Here is a 24,777-nt window from a genome sequence, read left to right as displayed (position 1 = left end):
TGGGCTGCTCTGCCATGTGGCCTCCAGGAATATTGTGCAAGCAGGAGTTTCCTCAGTCTTAGCAGTTTGGGTGGTTAGACAGAGGCCTCTGCATGTGAAACCGGAAGGATGTGTGCCTCAGAAAGGGAAGAACCATCCAAGATAAGAATTTTCTTCCCTGTCCCATCAAACAAGCTCATTGTTCTCCTGTTCATTTTATTCACTCAGGCTCACCATTTCTGAGTAGCTTTTGAAACCCCTCTTTTTCTCACTCACCACATGAATCAGACCCCAAGTCAATGATTTCTCTCTTTTCTCTTCTCTTTTTCTCCTCTTTCTATCTTATGGCCACCACAACTCATACCCTACCTCAAGTTGTCATAATTCAACAATTGCACTATCCTGTTAATGGGTTATCCTCCTTCTACTTCCCTCTTTTTTTTTTTTTGAGACAGAGTCTCGCTCTGTTGCCCATGCTGGAGTGCAGTGGCATGATCTCGGCTCACTACAACCTCAGCCTCCCGGGTTCAAGTGATTCTCATGCCTCAGCCTCCTGAGTAGCTGGGATTACAGGTCTCCACCACTACGCCTGGCTAATTTTTGTATTTTTAGTAGAGACAGGGTTTTGCCGTGTTGGCCAGGCTGGTCTCCCCCAAACTCCTGACCTCAGGTAATCTGCCTGCCTCAGCCTCCCAGAGTGCTGGGATTACAGGCATGAACCACTGTACCTGGCCTTCCCTCCCTTTTAAGCTCCTCCTAACCCTTCCAGGGTCCACTAATGCCTACCTGATAAAAGACTGACTTTTTTTTTTTCTTTTAAGCTCAGGGTACATGTGCAGGATGTGCAGGTTTGTCACATACGTAAACACATGCCATGGTGTTTTGCTGCACAGATCATTCCATCACCTAGGAATTAAGCCCGGCACCCATTAACTATTCTTTCTGATGCTCTCCTTCCTCCCCCTTCACCCTCCGACAGGCCCCAGTGTGTGTTGCTCCCCCTCAATGTGTCCATGTGTTCTTATCATTCAGCTACCACTTATAAGTGAGAACATGTGGTATTTGGTTTTCTGTTCCTGCATTAGTTTGGTAAGGATAATGGCCTCCAGCTGCATCCATGTCCCTGCAAAGAACATGATCCTGTTCCTTTTTATGGTTGCATAGAACTCCATGGTGTATGTACCACATTTTCTTTATCCAGTCTATCACTGATGAGCATTTGGGTTGGTTCCATGTCTTTACTATTGTAAATAGTGCCGCAATAAACATACGTGTGCCTGTATCTTTATAATAGGATGATTCCTATTCCTTTGGGTATATACCCAGTAATGGGATTGCTGGGTCAAATTGTATTTCTGCCTCTAGGTCTTTGAGGAGTCGCCACACTGTTTTCCACAATGGTTGAACTAATTTACACTCCCACTAACAGTGTAAAAGCATTCCTTTTTCTCCACAACCTCGCCAGCATTTGTTGTTTTTTGACTTTTTGGTAATAGCCATTCCGACTTGTATAAGATGGTACCTCATCGTAGTTTTGATTTACATTTATCTAATTATAAGTGCTGTTGAGCTTTTATTCATATTTGTTGTCTGCTTGTATATCTTCTTTTGAGAAGTGTCTGTTCATGTCCTTTGCCCAATTTTTAATGAGGTTTTTTTTTCTTGTAAATTGCTTAAGTTCCTTGTAGATGCTGGATATTAAACCTTTGTCAGATGCATAGATTGCAAATATTTTCTCCCATTCTGTTCTGTTCACTCTAATGATAGTTTCTTTTGCTGTGCAGAAGCTTTTAGTTTAATTAGATCCCATTTGTCAATTTGAGCTTTTGTTGCAATTGCTGTTGGTGTCTTTGTAATGAAATCTTTGCCCATGCCTATGTCCTGAATGGTATTGCCTAGATTGTCTTCTAGGGTTTTTATAGTTTTGGGTTTTAAATTTAAGTTTTTAATCCATCTTGAGTTGATTTTTGTGCATGTGTAAGGAAAGGGTCCAGTTTCAATTTTCTGTATATTGCTAGCCAGTTATCCCAGCACCATTTATTAAATAGGGAATTCTTTCCCCATTGCTTGTTTTTGTAAGGTTAGTCAAAGATCAGATGGTTGTAGGTATGTGGTCTTATTACTAGGTTCTCTATTCTGGTCCATTGGTCTATGTGCCTGTTCTTGTACCAGTACCATGCTGTTTTGGTTACTGTAGCCTTTTAGTATAGTTTGAAGTCAAGTAGCATAATGCCTCCAGCTTTGTTATTTGTCTTAGGATTGTCTTGGCTATTCTGGCTCTCTTTTGGTTCCAAATGAATTTTAAAATAGTTTTTTCTAATTCTGTGAGGAATGTCAATAGTAGTTTAATGGGAATAATGTTGAATCTATAAGTTGTTTTGGGGAGTATGGCCATTTTCATGATATTGATTCTTCATATCCATGAGTATGGAATGTTTTTCCATTTCTTTGTGTCATCTCTGATTTCTTTAAGCAGTTGTTTGTAGTTCTCCTTGAAGAGGTCCTTCACATCCATTGTTAGCTGTATTCCTAGGTATTGTATTCTTTTTGTGGCAATTGTGAGTGGGAGTTCATTCATGATTTGGCTCTCTGCTTAACTGTTGTTGGTGTATAGGAATGCTAGCAATTTTTGCACATTGATTTCATATCCTGAGACTTTGCTGAAGTTGCTTATCAGCTTAGGAAGCTAATGGACTGAGAAAATGGGGTTTTCTAGATATAGAATCATGTCATCTGCAAACAAAGATAGTTGGACTTCCTCGCTTCCTATTTGAAAACAATTTATTTCTTTCTCTTGTCTGATTGCCCTGGCCAGAACTTCCAGTGCTGTGTTGAATAGGAGTGGTGAGAGAGGGCATCCTTGTCTTGTGCTGCTTTTTAGTAGGAATGCTTCTAGCTTTTGCCTATTTAGTATGATATTGGCAGTGGGTTTGTCATATATGGCTCTTATTATTTTGAGGTATGTACCTTTAATACCTAGTTTATTGAAAGTTTTTAATATGAAGGAATGTTGAATTTTATTGAAGGCCTTTTCTGCATCTTTTTAGATAATCATGTGGTTTTGTCTTTAGATCTGCTTATATGATTAATCACATGTTTTGATTTGCATATGTTGAACCAAAGTTGCATCCCAGGAATGAAACCTACTTGATGGTGGTGGATAAGCTTTTTGATGTGCTGCTGGATTCAGTTTGCCAGTATTTTATTGAGGATTATTGCATCAGTGTTCATCAACAATATTGGCCTGAAGTTTTATTTTTTTGTTGTATCTTTTCCAGATTTTGGTATCAGGATGATGCTGGCCTCATAGAATGAGTTAGGGAGGAGTCCCTCCTTTTCAGTTTCTCTGGAATAGTTTCAATAGAAATGGTACCAGCTCTTCTTTGTACCTCTGGTAGAATTCAGCTGTAAATATCCTTGGTCCTGGGCTTTTGGTTGGTTGGTAGGCTATTTATTGTTGTCTCAATTTCAGAACTTGTTATTGGTCTATTTAGGGATTCAGTTTCTTCCTGGTTCAGTCTTTGCAGGGTGTATGTCTCCAGGAATTTATCCATTTCTTCTAGATTTTCTAGTTTATGTGCATAGAGGTGTTTATAGTATTCTCTGATCATTGTTTGTATTTCTGTGGGGTCAATGGTGATATCTCCCTTATCATTTCAGATTGTGTTTATTTGATTCTTCTCTCGTTTCTTCTGCATTAGTCTAGCTAATGGTTGATTTAAAAAGAAATTTAAAAAAAAACAGCTCCTAAATTTGTTTATTTTTAAAGGGTTTTTCATGTTTCTGCCTCCTTCAGTTCATCTTTGTTCTTGTCTTCTGCTAGCTTTGGGGTTTGTTTGCTCTTGGTTCTCTAGTTCTTTTAGTTGAGATGTTAGGTTGTTAACTTGAAATCTTTCCAGCTTTTTAATGTGGGCATTTAATGCTATAAATTTCCCTCTTAACACTGCTTTAGCTGCATCCCAGAGATTTTGGTATGTTGTCTCTTTGCTCTCCTTAATTTCAAAGAACCGCTTGATTCCTGCCTTAATTTTACTATTTACCCAAGAGATTCAGGAGCATGCTGTTCAGTTTCCATGTAGTTGTGTGGTTTTGAGTGAATTTCTTAATCTTGAGTTGTAATTTGATTGTGCTGTGGTCTGAGAGACTGTTATTATTTCACGTCTAATATTGTCATTGGGGTGTTAAAGTCTCCCACTGTTATTGTGTGAGAGTCTAAATCTCTTTGAAGGTCTCTAAGAACTTGCTTTATGAATCTGGGTGCCCACATGTTGTGTGCATATGTATTTAGGATGGTTAGCTCTTCTTGTTGAATTGAACTCTTTACCATTATGTAATGTCCTTCTTTATCTTTTTTGGTATTTGTTGGTTTAAAGTCTATTTTGTCAGAAACTAGGAGTGCAACCCCTGCTTTATTCTATTTTCCATTTGCTTGGTAAATTTTCCTGCATCCCTTTATTTTGAGCCTATATGTGTCTTTGCATGTGAGATGGGTCTCTTGAAGACAGCATACCAATGGGTCTTGGTTCTTTATCCAGCTTGCCACTTTGTGTCTTTTAATTGGGGCATTTAGCCCATTTACATTTAAGGTTAGTACTGTTATGTGTGGGTTTGATTCTGTCATCACAATGCTAGCTGGTTATTTTTCAGACTTGTTTATGTGATTGCTTCATAGTGTTACTGGTCTGTATAGTTCAATGTGTTTTTGTAGGGGCTGGTAATGGTTTTTCCTTTCTATATTCAGTGTTTCCTTCAGGAACTCTGGCAAGGCAGGCCTGGTGATAACTAATTCCCTCAGCATTCGCTGTCTGAATTGGATCTTATTTCTCCTTTGCTTATGAAGCTTACTTTGGCTGGATATGAAATTCTGGGTTGGAAATTCTTTTCTTGGGAGTGTTGAATATTGGCCCCGAATCTTGTCTAGCTTATAGCGTTTCTGCTGAGAGGTCCACTTTAGTCTGATGGGCTTCCCTTTATAGGTGTCCTGGCCTTTCTCTGTGGCTGCCCTTAACATTTTTTCTTTCATTTTGACCCTGGAAATTTTGATGATTGTGTGTCTTGGGGATGATCTTTTCATTGATTATCTTGCTGGGGTCCTCTGCATTTCCTGAATTTGAGTGTTAGCCTGTCTTACTAGGTTGGGGAAATTCTCCTGGATAATATTCTGAAGTATGTTTTCCAGCTTGGTTCTATTCTCCCCATCTCTTTCAGGTACCCCCATTAGCTGTAGATTCAGTCTCTTTACATAATTCTATATTTCTCAGAGGTTTTGTTCATTCCTTTTCTTTCTTTTGTCTCTATTCTTGTCTGCCTGTCTTATTTCAGAAATATACTCTTCAAGGTCTGAGATTCTTTTCTCTGCTTGGTCTATTTTGCTATTAATACTTGTGATTGCATTGTGAATTCCTTGTTGTGTGTGTTTCAGCTCCAGCTGGTTGGTTATGTTCCTGTCTAAACTGGCTATTTTGGCTGTCAGCTCCTGTATTGTTTTATCGTGATTATTTACTTATTTGTCAATGGTTACCACATGTTCCTTTAGTTTAGCAAAGTTTTTTTATTACCCACCATCTGAAGCCTACTTCTGTCATTTCAGCTGTCCCAGCCTCAGCCCAGTTCTGAGCTCTTGCTGGGAAGGTTTGTAGTCATTTGAAGGAGAAGGGGCACTCTAGCTTTTTGAGTTTTCAGGGGTTTTGCACTGATTCTTTCTCATTTTTGTGGGCTTAACTACCTTCAATCTTTGAGGTTGCTGACTTTTGGATGGGGTTTTTATGGGTTTGTTATTGTTTTTTGTTTTATATTTGTTCTTCTTTTAATAATTTGTCCACTCTGCTGTAGGGCTGCTGCGGTTTTTTTGGGGTCCACTCCAGACCCTAGTTGTCTTGGTTTTTCCCATACCTGGAGGTATAAGCAGTGAAAGTTGGGAAACAGCAAAGATGGCAGCCTGCCTCTTTCTCTGGAAACTTCATCCCAGGGGAGTACTGACCTGTTGCCAGCCTGAATGTGCCTGTAGGTGGTGGCTGGAGACCCTGGTTGGGAGGTCTCACCCAGTCAGGAGGAAAGGCATCAAGGGCACACTTAAAGAAGCAGTCTGGCTGCCTTTTGGTAAGGCAGCTGTGCTGCATCCCTTCAGCCCCAATTAATTTGGGCTTTCCAAGCCCCACAGGCTGGACCAGCTGAGAAGCCTGAATGGCCAAAATGGCAGCCTGTCCATTTCACCCAGGGAGAATATGAACAGGGGTGAACAGAGACGCCAGCTAGGAGGACCCACCCTGCAAGGAAGAATGGATTGTGGTCCCACTTAAAGAAGCAGTCTGGCCATGCCTCGACAAAATAGCTATGTCATGGTGAGGAACTGCCTCTGCCCTGTCAGCTTGGACTCTCCAAAGTCCACAGGCTAGAATGCCAGCCCAGGGGGGAGCCCCTCCCCTCCTCTGAGCACTCCATCCCAGGGAGAGATCAGAGCTCTGTCCCTAATATGTGCCAACAGATGTAGCTGGAGGGTCCAGCTGGGAGGTCCCACCTAGTGCGGAGGAATGGATGGCAGCCCTGCTTAAAGGAGCAGTCTGGCCAGCACAGTGGCTCATGCCTGTAATCCCAGCATTTGGGAGGCCAAGGTGGGCGGATCACTTGAGGTCAGGAGTTCCAAGACGAGTGTGGCCAACATGATGAAACCCTGTCTGTACTAAAAATACAAAAATTAGCCAGGCATGGTAGGGCACCCCTGTAATCCCAGCTACTCTGGAGTCTGAAACAGGAGAATTGCTTGAACCTGGGAGGCGGAAGTTGCAGTGAGCAGGGATTGCACCACAGCACTCCAGCCTGGGCAGCAGAGCGAGACTCTGTCTCAAAAGAAAGAAAGAAAGAAAAAAATCTGTCTGACCACAATCTGGCAAAGCCCCTGTGTTGTGCTGTTGGGGGGACCCTTCCTTCACTGGACCATTTGGACTCTCCAAAGCCCACAGGCTGGAATGACTGAGTTGACCAAACTGTAGAGATGGTGACCCCCACTCCCACCGGGACTCCATCCAGTCTCAGGCAGGCTCTACCCTGTTGCTGGTGGCTGACTGGAATTCCAAGCCAGTGGGCCTCATCTTGTGACGTGCCATAGAAATGGGGCCCACAAAATGGCACTGCTTAGCTCCCTGGATTCTGCCCTTTTCCTAGAGGTATGTGCGGACCTCCCACCTTGCGTAAATAGCAGGCACATTTGTTGGGGGATCCTGGGGCTGGAGTATGCAAAGCTCCTGGGTCTCTGTGCATGCCTGAGCGGCTGCTCTGCCAAGACTCCACATAGGTCTGTGTGTTGGATCCAAGGCCCTGGTGGCATGGACTCTTGAGGGGATCTCCTGATCTGAGAGTTGCAAAGATCCATGGAAGAAGTGTGGTTTTCCAGGATCACACAGTCACTCACTGCTTCCCTTGGCTGGGAGGCAGGGGGGTTCCCTTGGCTTTGTGTTGCTCTTGGGTGGACTGTCACCCCACCCTGCTTTTCTTTATTCTCCATGTGTTGTTTTCCTAATCAATCCCAGTGGGAGAACCCGGATATTTTAGCTGAAGGTACCGTATTCATTTGCCCCTTTCGTTCCTCTCCGTAAGTGCCAGGGACTGCAACTGATTATATTTGGCCATCTTGGCCCCTCCATATGCTTATTTCTTCAGGACTGACTTTTGAACTAGTTTTCAGGGCCTTCCATGACCAGGGGCCTGCTTCCATTTTCAGTTACATCAACCCTGCATCATTCCCAACAATACTCCAGTTAAACGTTTGACTTTGTCCTTCTTTGAGCAGACCCCTTCCTTTTTCACCTCCATACCTTTGCTTTTGGAGTTCACTCTTGGACAATGCCTGCCTTTCATGGTTCTATTTGTGTTCCAAGATCAATTCAAGTGCAGCTTCCTCAATGACCTCCTCTAAGTTCCTCTAGAATGTTGTACAGCACAATTGCACCTAGCCCATTCTGTTTTGTTTTCTTCTTATTCTCTGGGAGAGGCAGGGAATACTGTGAGTCATAAACATAGTAATGGTAATTGGGACCTAGTGATGGTGGAAATGGGTAAAATCACCTTGAGATGGACTGGAGTAAGAAGAAAGCCTAGGGAAGAACTCTGGGGGAGACCAACATTTCATATCTGGAAAGAGATGAGATCCAGGAGAGCTAGGAGGAAAATCTGAAGAAAGTAGAGTTGCAGACACCAAAGGAGGAGTGGGTAGTATGTCAAATACTGTTGAGAAGTCAAATAAGATGAGAACTCAAAAGCGACTGGGAAGTTGCCAGTGAACTGAGACAAGCGGTAAGGGTACAATCCAGAGTGAAATAATGTATTCACTATAATTCAGGTAAATCCCAAAATCTTGGTAGCTTAACATAATAAAAGCATTACTTTTCACTCATAATACAGACCAATGTTAGTTCTCCTGTAAGTTTAAATTGAAGGCCAAGCTTCCTTCTGTTTTTTTTAAAACAGCTTTATTGAGATATAATCCATATACTATACAATTCATTTAAAGTGTACATTTCCATGGTTTTTAGTATATTCACAGAGTTGTGATCCATCACTGCAATAAATTTTAGAGCATTTTATTACCCCAAAAAGAAACCCTGCACCCCCTTTTCTCACCCTCCAAATCTCCTCACTCCCTACAACTACTAATCTACTTTCTTTCTCTATAAATTTACTTATTCTGGACATTTCATATGAATGCAATCACATAATATGTGGTCCTTTGTGACTGTCTTATTTCACTGTTTCAAATATTTAGCTTTGTTGTAACACATATCAGTACTTCATTCCATGTATGGGATATATTACATTTTTATTTATCCATTTATCAGTTGATGGATGTTAGATTGTTTCTGCCTTTTCTGGCCATTATGAATAATGCTCTTATGAACATTCATATACAAGTTTTTTGTGTGGACATATACTTTCATTTCTCTTTGGTAGATATCTAGCAGTGGAATTACTGGGTCATATGATAACTCTATGTTTAAATGTGTAAGGAGCTGCCAGGCTTTTGTCCAAAGCAGTTACAACATTTTTCATTCCCACCAGCAGTGCATAAAGGTTCCAATTTCTCTAAATCTTTGCCAGAACTTGTTTTTATCTGACTTTTTGATTATAGCCATCCTAGTGGGTATGAAGTGGTATCTCACAGTAGTTTTGATTTGCATTTTTTGGTGAATAATGACGTTGGGCATATTTTCATGTGCATTTTGGCCATTTGTAAATTGCCTTTGGAAATCTATCTATTGAAGTTCTTTGCCCATTTTTAATTGGCTTGCCTTTTATGATTGAGTCATAATAGTTTTTTATATATTCTAGATATGAGTCCCTTATCAGATATATGATTTGCAAATATTTTCTTCTGTTCTATTGATTGTGCTTTCACTTTCTTTATGGTATTCTCTGAAGCACAAAAGCACAGTATATTAATTTTTCTTTTGTTGCTTCTGTTTTTGGTGTCATATCTGTGAAACGATTGTCTAATCCAAGGTCATGAAAATTTACTTCTATCTATTCTTCTAGAGTTTTATGATTTTAGCTCTTATATTTAGGCTACTGACCCATTTGAAGGAAATTGTAAAATGTGACATGAGGTAGGGGTTTAATTTCATTATTTTGCTTGTGGTTATCCAGTTCACTTTTCCTCTGCTTCTCATGTTCCAAAATATAACTTGCCACATCTCACGTCTGAGATGTGTCTGCATCCCCCTTTTAAAAAGATGTAGCATGATATAGTGTAAAACACTATATCATGATATAGTGTAAAACACATGAAATAGACATGCATTCAAATTCAGGTCAAATAATTTCTAACCATCTAGTTATATCATCTAGGGTCCTAGCAGGAAAAAAGTGACACACTCAAAGGTTGTGACTGAAGAGAGTTTAAAGAAGGGGCTAATTACAGATGTGTAAAGATGGCCAAGAAAACCAACAAATGATGCCAAAGCCTTAACATTAGGGAGGTGTTACTACCCCTAGACCTAAAGACCAAGAGGAAGGAACAGCATTCTTGAAGCCTGCTAAGAGCTGGAACTTCAGAAGCAGCAGGGGGTATAAATAGCTCAACATCCCAACCCTCAGGCTTCCTATTGGCTAAAAACAACCAGGAACCAGAGGGACAGAAATCCTGGGTATGCCTTCTATATAGGTCAGCCTCTCAGAGCATAGGAGAGGGCAGAGAAAGGAATGGATCCAAGCAGGCAAAGAGAGAAAACCACTACAGTGACCTTGGACAAGTAGCTTAATCTATTGTCCCTAGACCCTAAGTTCCATGTGTAAAATGCCTGGCACCCAGCAGAAGATGTTGCTGCTACTAGCAGTGCTCTGGAGGTACAGAACATTTCCTAATTTACGCCACTCCTTATCTTCTTTCTCAGTGCTCTGGACAACCATTCAGAAGTAAACTGGTGAAGCTTTTACACTTTTCCGCTGTCTGAAATTGTATCAAACAACTACGTGTACAACTTATTAAGGAACTAATTCCTGTAAAAATAGAGTTGGTGATCATAAAATAAATTTTTAAAAACAAGAATCATATGAGAGATAATGAAGTAGTTGTTGTTTTAAGTTACTAAAAAAAGGGGGGAAACCCATAGATCATATCCTTCCTCTGCTTAAAGCCCTCCAATATCTTCTAATCTCACTCAGAATAAAAGCCCTATGAGATCCTACATGATCTGCCCCTACTCCCCATGTCACTGATCTCCTATTTCTTAACTCATTCACTTTGCCCAGACACAATGGCCTGCTTATGATACCTGGGAATCAGGGCAGCTCCCACCTCTGAGCCTTTGCACTATATGTTTCCTCTGCATGGCGTGCTTTTCCTCTGGATATCTTCATGAGTCACTCTCTCACCTGCTTCAAGTGTTAAATGTAGGTTACTTTCTCAATGAGGCCTATACGGACTCCCCTGTTTAAAATTGCAAACTCATCTCCACCCTGACCCAGAACTTGTGTTTCCCTTACCCTACTCTACTTTTTTCCATAGCACTTAACATCTTCTAACATACTCTATACTTTACTTATTTACTATATATATTGTTTGTATATTGTGTTCCCTCCACTAGAGTATAAGCAGAGACTTTGTTACCTGTTTCATTCACTAATATATCCCAAGTGTGTAGAAAAGGGCCTAACACATATTAGGTTCTCAATAAATAACAGATGAATGAATATGGATAAAGAATAAAATCAATTCTGATTCATAAAGAATTAGGAAAATCTAAAATGTTTTATCCATTGGTGTTCTCCCACAGTCCTAAAGCCACAGGTCCCTCAAAGCTTTGGATAAATGCAACTAGTTATTGCTAACAAAAGGACCAGATCTCACTAAGATATTCTGAAATAAAGCCCTTCTGTATGGCAAGGGAAAACAAAGCTCTTGAACACTGTTGTCATGGTGATCCCAGGTCGTCTCATCTACGGGAGAGAAAGCTCAGCAAGATTGCCAGTGTAGCCTTTAGGCCATCTGGATAAACATCAGGCAGAAGGCAGGCATTCATCCAGGGGTCCAGGAGTGACTCTCAGGTTTTGTTCTTCTTGAGAGGAAGTGAAGAGAGAAGAAAGGGAAAGAATACAGTGGGCTGCCACTATGGGAAGCCTTGTAGGATAGTCCATTATGGCAATCTGCACAGCCTGCTTGGTGGAATTGGCAGAAGTGATCTCTTACATTGCTCCACTTAGTGGCAAAAAAAAAAAAAAAAAATACTGATTCTTATGGGAAATATAAAGCTCAGAAGTCAAGTTGTATCCAAGGCTCAAAATTACCTGTCTTTGTCTTGCTAAAGGAGAGGATGTAAACAGCAATGGACAGGGAATAACAGATGATTTTCAGATTTGTTGATATTGGTGGGCCCAATTAGAGAGCTGTATACATCAGATTATCTGATAAAATCTGTGAAATTGAAAAAGTTCCCTGAGAGAATGAATCAGAAATTAAAACGATGACTTGTATAATCTTCTCTGCATTGAAACAGGAAAACCAACTGAGATTCTGTTGCTAAGATATTGCTGGGTCATTTTTTAAAATAGCTAGCTGAAGATAGATAGGTCTGTAAAACACTGATTAATTGGGCCATAACAGTAATTAGCCTTTTACTTCAGGTGGCCTGTCTTTCCAGCATAGCCCTGGAAACAGATTATTTTTGTGCTAATGAGATATGTGTTTCTCAAGCAATGACAAAACATCTCCCCTAATGGAATTTTGTTTTATCCCTCCTCTCTCTGTCCATCTGTCTGTCCGTGTGTGTGCCTCCCTGGCTCTCCTTCGCTCTGTGGGACGACAGAACCATCTGCTGCAGAATCCCAGGGGAAAGGCAGCATCTCCGAGGATGAGCTGATCATCGCCATCAAAGAAGCAAAGGGATTATCATATGAAACCACCGAGAGCCCACGGCCGGTGGGCCAGCTGGCCGACAGGCCCGAGGTCAAGGCCAGGTCCGGACCACCAACCATCCCCAGCCCGCTGGACCACGAGGCTAGCAGCGCAGAATCGGGGGATTCAGAGATCGAGCTGGTGTCCGAGGACCCCATGGCCGCGGAGGACGCGCTGCCCTCGGGCTACGTGAGCTTTGGCCACGTGGGCGGCCCACCGCCCTCGCCCGCCTCGCCATCCATCCAGTACAGCATCCTGAGGGAGGAGCGCGAGGCCGAGCTGGACAGCGAGCTCATCATCGAGTCGTGCGATGCCTCCTCGGCCTCGGAGGAGAGCCCCAAGCGGGAGCAGGACTCACCCCCGATGAAGCCCGGCTCCCTGGACGCCATCCGGGAGGAGACAGGGGTCCGGGCCGAGGAGCGCGCGCCCAGCCGGCGGGGCCTGGCGGAGCCGGGTTCTTTCCTGGACTACCCCTCAGCTGAGCCCCAGCCTGTCCCCGAGCTGCCCCCTGGAGACGGAGTCCTGGAACCTGAGACGCCCATGTTGCCACGGAAGCCTGAGGAAGATGCAAGTTCCAGCCAAAGTCCTGTGGCCACAAAGGGCTCTGGGCCTCTAGGTCCTGGCCCTCTGCCCCCACTGCTGTTCCTCAATAGGCAAAAAGGTAAAGGATCCGACTGCAACAGGGATGCTTGGTTAGTGTCCTCCCTCTGGGTGCTCTGAGCATTCAGCAGGGGTGGTTCTGGCTCAGCCCCGGAGTCATCCCTATGCTGATCAAACAGTTGACCAGAGAAGAGTTCCAAAGGGGATGGGAGGAGATGAGAGAATTCAGATTTGCAGCTGGGACAGAAGTCGGTGGCAGAACCACATGCTCAGGGCGACTCAGGACTGGCTGAACCGAGCCTCCCTAATAATGAGCGGTTTTGTGTTCACTCCAGGATCTCCTGAATGGAGTACATGCGCCTGTCTTTCCATTCCAGGACTGGATTTCCTTCCCCAGGAAAGCGATGCTTTTCTTGTTATTGTCCAGGCTCCACTCCAGTCCCCCTGCTCAGTCTCTGTAGGTGCTGGAACCCACCACTAGCATGTTCTATTTTGCCAGTCAGGCCTGTTTCTTAAGTGTGCAAAGTGGAGCTCAGCTCCATCCTTTCTCTTACCCAAGGGCAAGGGATTTGGACCTTGATAAGGTTTTTGTGTCCCAGTGAGTCAGGCAAGACAGAGACCACAGTTGGGTCCAGAGTTTTCTCTTGTCCCTAAGCAAGACTGAAGGTGATTCATTCATTTTTAAAGTCTCTTTTACTTAGAATGAATTTAATGTGGTCATTATGTTCTCCCTATGAAAAATTTTGAGGTGAGTCTTCAAATGCAAGAAAAAATGGAAGTCATTATTTGTTTTCCAGACACTATATGTGTACAAGAGATTCTTCCCCAAAAATCGTTCACCACACCTGATTGCAGTTGTCTTATGGAATTCAAGAAAGAAATTAGAGTCACATGACTAAGTGAGGTCCTGCTCTTTCTATTTTTGTTAATGGGTGAGGTTAGAGAACTTCTACCCAGTTCCTGGGGAGAGAACACTCAGGTAGGACTTTAAAACAAACCCTAACAACTGTATTCAAGGTCCCTCCCACCCCTCTCTTCTACTTTTCAGCTGAGCTGGGGCTCAGCTGAGGGGTAGTGCTTCCTTTAGAAGTGCTTTATTTGCCTTCGCCTTTTGGAGATAAGTGATTTCAAGGGTACACCCTCTTTCCTGTGCCTCTGCTAACTTCAATGATGTTAGCAGCAGTTAAAGTGCTTCATATAAAAATAGAGGACAAAAATCTTTCTCGTTATTTTAAATTGGAAGCTAGTTGCTAAATTCTTTAAAATTAACACATTGGAATAGAATGGAGGAACCTAGAGGACTGAAATAAAAAGATACATGGTTGCTGTGGCTCAGACACGTGGCATGGTGTGGGGGCTGATATAATTGACTCTTGATTTCCCAAATAACTCTTCTTAAAGAGCTGAAAGCATATTTCTTGTGTGTGATAGGTAGGGAAGATATTTGAAGACAGATGTAACGGTGGGAATGTGTTTGTTGGGTCAATATTAAAACCATTTTGGATTTTTTTTGCTACTCTCCTGACATGGTAGGAAAAGACCCTGCAGCTTGCAGGGAACCACAGGAAACAGTATTAACATGAACAACCTTCAGCCCCTTGGGGCCCCAAAACAGTCAAGCTTGAGTCATGCTGAGCATGTGTTCATGTCACTGTACTGTAACAAGCATGTGTCTCCATTTTATCCCCTAACTAATGTTCCTGAGATAGTCCCCATGTACACAGTGCTGTTCAAATATGTTTATTCTCAAAAGTAAATAAATCTGAGAGCTAAAGAGAAAAGGGAACTTTGCATGCCTATTGAGAGACAAGGACAACAGCTGGCACGGACTGACCAGACGCCTGATGAAGAGCTGAGGAGATGGAAAACTGCAGCTGTGAATGCAAAGGCTTCAGAGTATCTTTTATGGCCAATTTGGTGTCATTTGAATCTCTGTAAAAGTTGCCCCATATGGCTTGGACCCTGTGCTGCCAAGTTTAGAAGGTAGAGAGGAGGGAGTGGCAGCCTTTTCAAAAGATGAAGGCATGCCAGGGTGAATAATCTCCACTCTCTTCTGCACTGTGGGGTCCTTTGAAATCTAGTCTCCCACTGAAACTCACTGCTCCACTGCACTATCTATGAAGAGTCTAAAAGGCCATTCTGAGGCAGCCAAGAACTGGAGGTCCTGGGCAGGTGATTCAACAATGCCAGCAGTCAATTTGAGCTCTGAGGTTCTTTTTGGTCTCACTTGCTCTGTCTCAGCAGGTGAGAAAGGATCAGTGCTGCCCAGCCTCCCCCAGGCTGGGTTTTTTTTTTTTTTTTTTTTTTGACAGAGTTTTGCTTTTATTGCCCAGGCTGGAGTGCAATGGCGTGATCGTGGCTCACTGAACGTGACCTTAGGTGATCCGCCTGCCTTGGCCTCCCAAAGTGCTGGGATTACAGGTGTGAGCCACCGTGCCCAGCCCCAGGCTATTCTTAATCACTGTTGGTGGACAGCAGGTTTGTGCTCATGCCAAGCTTGGTTCCTGGCAGCAGTGAGGTCAGATCAGCTTCTGTGGTTTCCTGCTCTTATCCACTGAAGCTTCTGGCGGTATGCACGCATTTAAGTTTATGCATTCACAAGTATCCAGGGGATAAGCCATCCTGCTGATGCTGGACAGGGTTTCAGAAGAGCCTAGAAATATTTAGAATAATATTTAGGATAAGGTTTGACAAATATTTGATAGCATCATTGCATGCACCAAGGAGGAGCACCAGGGTAACTGCTGCACGGGCTCTAACAAGGCCTGCTTTTGGAGCTTTCTCACCTTTCAGAGACCTCTGCAGTTACTGCACTGGAGACAAAATGCAGTTCTTTCTTCATGCTTCAGTTTTTGTCCTTGTATACCCCTGAGCTCTTGCTGCCCTGTATTTCTGCTCCCCTACACCTTCTAGGATGACCTGTTATAAACATTAGATTCTAAAGCAGGTAGATATGTTTTACTTTCTACAAGGTTGGCCATAACTGTTAGGAATGTCCAAGTAAAAACCTAATTTAAAAATTCTCATAAAAGTGCTAATACCCAGTGTGATTAATCAGGATAGGTATGTGATATTTACCAAACCTAGTTGATTGTAGAATATTTTTTATTAGAGTGTGCCATTGGGTTCATATTCCAGGGGAACACCCTTTGGGAAATCATGGTATCTTTGCCCTTGAGCTTGTTTCCTGCATTCTGATTACTTATCATGCAACTCAAAAGTGTGTGGCTTGGACCAGCCACGTTGATATCATGTGGGATGTTGTTAGAAGTGGGGAATCTCAGGCTCCTTCCAAGACCTACTGAATCAAGATCCCCTGTGCATAAGTGCATATGTGATTCTTACACCCTTTGAAACTTGGGAAACAGGGTTTTTTTGTTTATTGTTTTTGTTTTTGTTTTTGTTTTTGAGATGGAGTCCCACTCTGTTGCCCAGGCTGGAGTACAGTGGCGCATCTCGGCTCACTGCAAGCTCCGCCTCCCTGGTTCATGCCATTCTCCTGCCTCAGCCTCCAGAGTAGCTGGGACTACAGGCGCCCGCCACCATGCCCGGCTAATTTTTTGTATTTTTTTTTTTTAGTAGAGACGGGATTTCACCATGTTAGCCAGGATGGTCTCGATCTCCTGACCTCGTGATCCGCCCACCTCGGCCTCTCAAAGTGCTGGGATTACAGGTGTGAGCCACCACACCCAGCCAGGGAAGCAGGGTTTTAGATGATGGCAGTCTGCTTTCATATTCCTACCTGAAACCGACTCTCTTCTTGCCAAACAAATGGCCTCTTTTCAGTCTCATCTTTCTTGTTCTCTCTTGTAATCTAATATCATACTGATGATCAGTCCTTAAAACGTTAATAATAAAGTAATGTATATTTGTTGTAATAAATTCAAGCTGTACGAAATGGCACAAAATTCAAAGTTAAAGAGTCTGGGCATGGTGGCCCACACCTGTAGCCCCAGCACTTTGGGAGGCCAAGGCAGGTGAATCCCTTGAGCCCAGGAGTTCAAGACCAGACTGGGCAACATGATGAAACTCCATCTCTACAAAAAACACAAAAATTAGTTGGGTGTGGTGGTGCAGGCCGGTAGTCCCGGCTTCTCAGTTGGCTGATATGGGAGGATCACTTGAGCCCAGGAGGTCGGGCCTGCAGTGAGCTATGATCATACCACTGCACTCCAGTCTGTGCAACAAAGAAAGACAAAGTTAAAAGTTCCCTACTCAACCCTCCCATCCCTAATTCTCAGACATCACTACAGGCCTTTGTATTGGTTTTTTTTTTTATTGTTCTTGTTCTTTTCAGAGAATTTCTTTAAGTATTCAGGCATATATAGTTTTTCACTGAAAAAGTAACATATTGAACATACCGTTTTGTAACTTATTTCATTTAACAGTAAAGTTAGGGACAATATCAGCTCACATGGAAATTGTTCACTCCTTCTGAGAACTTTTTTCTCCCTTATCGTACTGATGTTTCTCTTTTTTGGTTCTCCTCTTACTCTCTGACCTCTTTTCTAATCTCTTTTGCTACCTCCCTTCCAGTTCCTCTGTGTTGTCCCTGAGTTCTGTCCTTGTCTTTCTTCCTCCCGCATATCCTTGCTGTCAAGGCTGCTATCACCCATGCAGGTTTTCAGGCACTGCCTTATGTGTGACACTTCTCAAATCTCTTGCTTTGAAGAAGTCCTCTTTTCTAAACTCCAGGCCGATTTCCCTCACTGTGTATTGGACATTCCATAGACCTCCCAAATTCAGTCTGTCCATGTTAATTTGTCAAAATTTGCTCTTTTCCTTCCTCTGTTCCCTTCATGAGCAAATGAGGTGATGAACACTCAACCTCCAGGACTCTAACCCTCTTACAGTTCTAAGTTCTCATACCTTTTGAATACTGTTAGGAATTTATCCCATAGAAATGCTATAGCAGGTGGGCAAAAATATATAAATTATACACCTGTGTAAATAGAGTCAGAAAGATACATGTGAATATCTTTCCTACAGCATTTTTCATAGTAATGAGAAAGTTGGAAAAAACACTACCAACGGGGAGTTGAGTAAAATGAATTTTCATTCATCCATCCATCGGAGAGCAACAAAATAATTTAAAAGAACTAAGTCTGGATCCAAGTAAAGACTCATTAGCCTGAGGCAAAGTTAAAGTTACTCAGTGCTGACCTGACTATAAATACTTCAGTGGAAGTCTTGCAGTAGTGTTTGGTTATAAAATTATCACCCAAATGATCCAGAATGTTCTTACTATTTGAAAAACTATTATCAAAATAAAAATACAAAAATGTAAAAATTCTCTTTTTGGAACCCTAAAGTATGCAACCAGTGACCCAGGTTGAGAAATATTTCTTTAAGCTGGCACGGACTTAAGTGTTGCTTGGGGACCAGGTACCTCAGAACCTTTTGGAGTGCTTGTTCGGAATTCAGATTCTCACTCTACCCCCACCTCAAAACTACGGAATGAGAATTGGCTGGGGCATAGATCTGCACTTTTAATAATGATACTGAAGCTTGAGAATTTCTATTGTAAACAGATGAGCTAAGCAGCCCAGACCTTCTAAGAAAACATGTTGGTGAGCATGCCTTAGACATATCATGCTTTTAAATTAAAGATACTGAGGGGGACTCAGCTGTTTCTATCTCTTTCTGTTAGAGAGGTGCCTGTCCATGCCCTGGGAGGCAGGCCTCTGCAGCCTCCTCACCCATGGCCTCCTCTGTGTATAGCAGTTACAGCAGCTTGAGCCTGGAGGGCTCAGCCCCTTGTGGCAGGGAAAAGCCTGTCTTTCCCTTGGAGGGGTGATTCGTGGGATGGCTACCAGATGGAGGTCTTCTCAAATAGAATAGATTTTCATCTGTCCAGCATTTATGATGTTTGTTATTACTTTTCATTATTATGCTAGATATTACTTCTGTCCTGAAATATTTGGGAGGGAACCAAAATAAGTGTGACCCATGTACTTTCTTCTCATAATTCTAAAAAAAAAAAAGAAAAAAAAAGTCATTATACCCTAGTCCTGTATGTATTCACTGTCATGACACTGTATTAATATACCAGGCTGTGAAGATTCTTGGAAAGTCTCTTTCTTTCATGGTACAGATATTAGATTCCACTTGAGCTCTGGGCCCCTCCACTGAAGCTGCTGTTCTTTGTCAGCTTTCAACAAGATGGACCAGTAACTGCTGGATAAAGTGTGACTCCTGTGTTGGTGTATGCTATGCCATGGAAATACTTAGATGGAGACATTGATTTTCCACCTTAGACTATTTTTTTTTTTTAGACAGGGTCTCACTCTGTCACTCAGGCTGGAGTGCAGTGGCACGATCTCAGCTCACTGCAACCTCTGCTCCCAGGGTCAAGCGATTCTCCTGCTTCAGCCTACTGAGTAGTTGGGACTACAGGTGTGCACCACCATGCCTGGCTAATTTTTGTATTTTTTTGGTAGAGACAGGGTTTCGCTGTGTTGGCCAGGCTGGTCTTGAACTCCTGGCCTCAAGTGATCTGCCCACCTCGGCCTCCCAAAATGTTGGACTTACAGGCGTGAGCCACTGCAACCAGCCCACCTTAGACTATTGAAAGCCACTAAGCTACTTTTGTGAGACTTTGCCCAGTGATAGAAGGAGCTCTTCTGGTCTAGGCAACCCTGGATGAGGCTGCCAGCAGCCAGCTGAATTCATGGCTTTTCCTTCTGAAGCTGTCACAAAATTAGCTCTGTTCCAATTGCATATTGATCTGGGTTTTTTTTTAATGGTGGCTTCACTGAGTGGCGGGGTTTCCTTCTCAGCCTTGGATAGATATTGCTGCCAATCTTGGTGGCCCCAGCACTTATTATTTCTAGGGACAGGTATTCTTACCACTTCAATTCCAAGATGTGTATAAAGATCTAAAATGGTTATTGTACCTTTGTAATACTTTTAATACCAAATCTTTGGGACACAGTAAACCCTTCTAGTAAATTTGGTTTGGGCATGCAGTAGGGCATTGATCACCTCCTAAAATGGAATCAAGTCAACCTTAAACTTGCCTGTAGAGAGAGAACTCCCAGGCAGCAAACATTTTTATGCCTCCAAGAGATAATGCTCCTATTTATTAATAGATGGCAATCCTAATTCCCTATGCAGGCTCTTTTCTCCTCTGTTCCTCACATAGATCAACCTCACTTAAAATAATGGAGTTTGGAGGACATAATTCAGATACTTCTAATTCTCAGAGGCAACATGAGGTCAAGGAGATTCTCTACTCTCAAATGCTAACCCTACTTCCCTCTAAAGTCTGGGTGGGACCCTCATAGACATAGTTTCTGCACATCTAGATGCTATCTTTGTGACCCCACAAAACACTCCTGTAATACAAAAATATAATACATAAATTTCACTCAAGGTTATGCCAGTCCCACCAAAGCAATACTTTACCTATTCATACATCCATCTTTCCTTTGATTCAACCAATATGGCATAGGAAGTGACTGACACTAGAAATGTAGTGTGGTTACCAAAGCAGACTTGAATCTACCCCTCATGGGACTTACATTCTGGTGGAGGAGGGAGTAGACATTAAGAAGAAAATCAACAGAGTGATGTGTAAGAGAGTACCTGGTGGTGGGTGGCACTTAGGAAGGTCAGAGAGAAGGCCTCTGAGAAAGAGGAAACTGAGAAAATCAGCTCTGGCAAGAGCTGATTAAAGTAAGTTTCAGACAATAGAAAATGCAAAGACCAGAGACAGGAAAGTTCTGGGGGTATTCTATAAATGGAAAACAAGTTGATGTTGCTAGAATGTGGTAGGCAAGGGGAAGAATAGCAAGAAATGGAGGCAGAAGATTGGCAGTGCCCTTCCATGCACACACCATGGTGCTAAGCTTGGTCTTTCCTAAGCATACTAAGAAGCCTCAGAAAGGTTTTTAAACTAGAAAGTGACATGACCTCCTTTGCAGGTTTTAGAGGTCACATTGGCTGCTCTAGGGAGAAAGAGCTGAAGGAGGACAAGCAAGCATGCAAGTGGGAAGACAAATTAGGAAGCTCTTGCAGGCATGAGATGGCAATAACTTGGAGAGGTGGTAGCATTGGAGATGGAGGGAATGGATGGATTTGAGATATGTTTTGGAGATGGACTTAATAGGACCTACTGATGCTTTGGATTGGTGGTAGGGGTGACTTTAACCCCAATACCCCTCAAATTATATTTCATTTTTTATCAACACGATGATTACAAAGAGATGCAAAAATATTTACAATGGGGAAAAATACCCCAAACTCTGATGCTGCTTCATTAGTCATTGAACTCATATTTTTGTGTGTCTGCTTTTCGAAAATCTCATCCATTTGAATTATGATAGCACTGAAATGATCTCCCTATTTGAGCACTATATCTAGAGTATTTCCCTGGCCAAGCAATGGGTTTAATGTATTTAGGTGATGGTGATGTTCGGGTGGCTGAAACTGGAGCTGGAATGGTCCAATATGGTACCTGTGGAGGTTAAATAAGACCCCTAGTGAGATAGGTAGGGATTATGGTCAAGCAAGTTGGTTATTTAGAGTTAGATACATGCTTGCCTAGGGCCAAGAAATCACAAAAGCTTCAGAAAGTCTAAAGAACATCCCAAATATGAATCAAAATTATACTAACAGGCAAGGAAAAGTCAGCAGCCTGTCAGAGAGCAGAGGCTAACGTTAGAGCGAAGGCAACTTTAAAGTAGATACTCAAACTGGGGCTTCAACTTGGGGCAAGCACACTACTCAGTCTGGTTACTTCAGCTCAAGACTGCAGTTGGCCATGGTCTCTCTTGGTGATTTACTCAGAGATTCCTAAGTTGCCCCATCTCTGTAATGGCGCTCCTGGGTTTTAAGTGACCTAGGTTGAAATGGTGGTCCTCTTGGCCAGGCAAAGCATCGATCCAGGACTTTTCTCTCTCCTTGTGGAAGTGGGTGTGAGTGGCAGGAAGAGCAGATTAGGGGCTCAGTGGAACTGTTCAGTTTTTTTAGATAGTGTTTCTCAAAGGGTAGTTGGTAGACCATTTATATCAGAAGCAGTTTGTTGAAATACAGAATTCCTGGGCCCGCCCCAGGATTTCCTAGGGAGGGGCTAATGCATCTGCTTCATTAAGTAGCTCCCCAGTTAATTGTAGGCAGAGAACTTAAGAATCATTACTCTAGGGACTATGTCAGGGCTGATCTCTCAACGTCCTCAGAGTAATCTTTGGCAGGTTTTTTCTCCAGTGACTTAACTTTTTCCAAGGCCAGTTGGATTTTCTGTTTAGGCTTAGATGTTAGTTAAAATGGTTCTTGTGGGTAAATAGAATTTAGAGTGAAATGTGTACTGTTTACACTTCTAGACTTCCACCTCCTTATGGGAGAGTGAAGGAGAGAGCATGTAAACACAGCTTGGTCTTGCCAGCTCACTCCAGGGGATGCCACCTAACATCTCTCCACCCCACAATGCCACTAGAGCAAAGGCCCCAACAGTATATGGTGGGGACACAGAGGAGCTAACCATTTGTTGCTTCAGTAGTTTGGGATCTCCTGGGTCAGAGGAGTCCTCTGGGTGATCTCTATTCATAGCCTGGAAAATTTGTAGCAGGAGAGGGAGAGGAGTGGGGTTGAGTTTTAGTCTTCCATGCACAAATCAGGAGCAACCAGCATGACTTTATTAAACAAGATCAAACATTTCACTACCACTAATAGTAATCCAGTTCAAAGTTGCATATTCTGGTAAATATAACATTCTGGCTTAACTCTTCCCTTCTGGCAGGCACTTCATTTTCTTAAAACTCTTGACTGAGCACTGAAATCTTGAGAGATTTGTCTGCCTACAAAGCACTTGAAAAAGCAGAGTATGTGTCCCAAAACCTAATTCTTTCACTTCCGAATTCACTCTTGTTTACCTCTCCCTAACATCTCTAGAAGCTCAGTTTGATTCTACTTCGGAAAATGCGGAGAAAGTCAAGTAAAGCAGAAAGTTGCTTTTGTATTGATTGTCCCCACTCACTGTTAATGTCTATTGCCATCCAGTGGTTGCCATGAAAATATTCAACCTCTACTTCTTTTTTGTTTGTTTGTTTGTTTGTTTGTTTAGACGGAGTCTTGCTCTGTTACCCGGGCTGGCGTGTAGTGGCGTGATCTCGGCTCACTGCAAGCTCCGCCTCCCGGGTTCACGCCATTCTTCTGCCTCAGCCTCCCTAGTAGCTGGGACTACAGGCGTCCACCACCATGCCCAGCTAATTTTTGTTTTGGTTTGGTTTGTTTTAGTAGAGACAGGGTTTCACCATGTTAGCCAGGATGGTCTCCTGACCTCGTGATCCACCCGCCTCGGCCTCCCAAAGTGCTGGGATTACAGGTCAACCTCTACTTCTTAACCTCTTCTCACACCACCACAATTTGAAATTTACAATAAGATTTCTTGGTTTATGATGTAAGAAAATATGTCTTTAAATGAATTTACAATGTTCACATGGCTGTACTGTTTCTGTGGTGACTGATTATTTAAATTCCCCTCCGAATTTTCCTTGAAACAAGCACAAGGACAGAGTTCCAAAAAATATTTCCAAATGGGTAACTTAGTTTTCAGCAGAATTAATTGTAAGGCTACACCATTTGGCCTCTACCAAAACAAAAAATATAATACCATGTATTTATGAACTATGTAGAATTTATGAACTATGGTTCCCTACTAATTGGAGTTTTGAGTCAACATCTTCATTTCAAATTGAAGTCAAGGGTTGAGGTACAGTTGGTTGTTCTAGGTTATTTCTCAGGGGTAGAAGAACCAGGATTTGAAATAAGAGCTACTCATTTTCAGTCAGTGTCTTTTTCCAACTAAATTGATTTCCAGGTACTTGGCCTCCTTATAAGCAAAGCTAAATGTTCTCTATGGTAAGTTTCTTTAGAATTTTGAGACTTAAGATTTAATATCAAAAATATATGTAGATGTAAAGAGTTTTATAATGCTATATAACATAGGCAGCTAGTTCAAGTGTTAGCATGGTCTATAAGCTGGAAATTCACTCCAATCATTTGGAAAGCATTTAATTATTTTCTTTAGCTTAGCCAATTTATACTTGAATCTTTTTTACATACAAACATGGTTTTCTTAAATGTTGAAAATAAAGAAAATCATGAATAAATGATTCTAGAAAGTTTGGATAGAAGTAAAATAGTCTAATTGTCAATTTATTCCTTTTATTTTCTTCCTTCTCTCTTTGTTGAGGTCCACATTTTTTTTTTTTTTTTTTTTTGAGATGGAGTCTCACCATGTTGCCCAGGCCAGTGTGCAGTGGCATGATGCTGGCTCACTGCAACCTCCACCTTCCAGGTTCAAGCAATTCTCTTGCCTCAGCCTCCCAAGTAGCTGGGATTACATGTGCCCACGACCATGCCTGGCTAATTTTTGTATTATTAGTAGAGATGGGGTTTTACCATTTTGGCCAGGCTGGTCTCCAACTCCTGACCTCAAGTGATCCACCCGCCTCTGCCTCCTAAAGTGCTGGGATTACAGGCATGAGCCACCACACCAGGCCTAAGGTCCAGATTTTTAATGCCCTTTCTTAGTTCTCTGAAAACAGAATCCTGAAATTTAGAGAAGATTTTATATATTTCACCAAGACATGCTATAGTTCCAAAGCCAAAAATCTTGGCTTTTAATGATTTATAAGTCCTCTTATGATTTACATTTTAGTTCTTATGGAGACATCTTTTCCTCAGGGCCCACTACTCTGGCCAAAAACATAAAGGGACTTGTTGATGAGGAAAGTCTCAGAGCCAAACCTAGAGCCTGAGGACAAAGTTCTCTGAGAAAGGGATACTTTTGGGGTTCCAGCCTTACTGTTCCT

The 24,777-nt window shown here is 42.4% G+C and overlaps 1 protein-coding gene across 1 annotated transcript in view; it reads left to right on the top strand.

Moving 5' to 3' along the window:
* The window catches only part of RTN1 (reticulon 1), a 280,944-nt gene that overhangs the window by 132,384 nt on the left and 123,783 nt on the right, over nucleotides 1-24,777 (top strand). Inside the window, exon 3 of the mRNA XM_015143801.3 lies at nucleotides 12,273-13,022. Coding sequence (XP_014999287.3) covers nucleotides 12,273-13,022 — 750 coding nt within the window. The remainder of the gene's footprint in view (nucleotides 1-12,272; nucleotides 13,023-24,777) is intronic.

Source organism: Macaca mulatta, chromosome 7 (assembly GCF_049350105.2).
Source record: "Macaca mulatta isolate MMU2019108-1 chromosome 7, T2T-MMU8v2.0, whole genome shotgun sequence".
Lineage (NCBI taxonomy): Eukaryota > Metazoa > Chordata > Mammalia > Primates > Cercopithecidae > Macaca > Macaca mulatta.
This window is presented reverse-complemented; position numbering and strand designations above follow the sequence as displayed.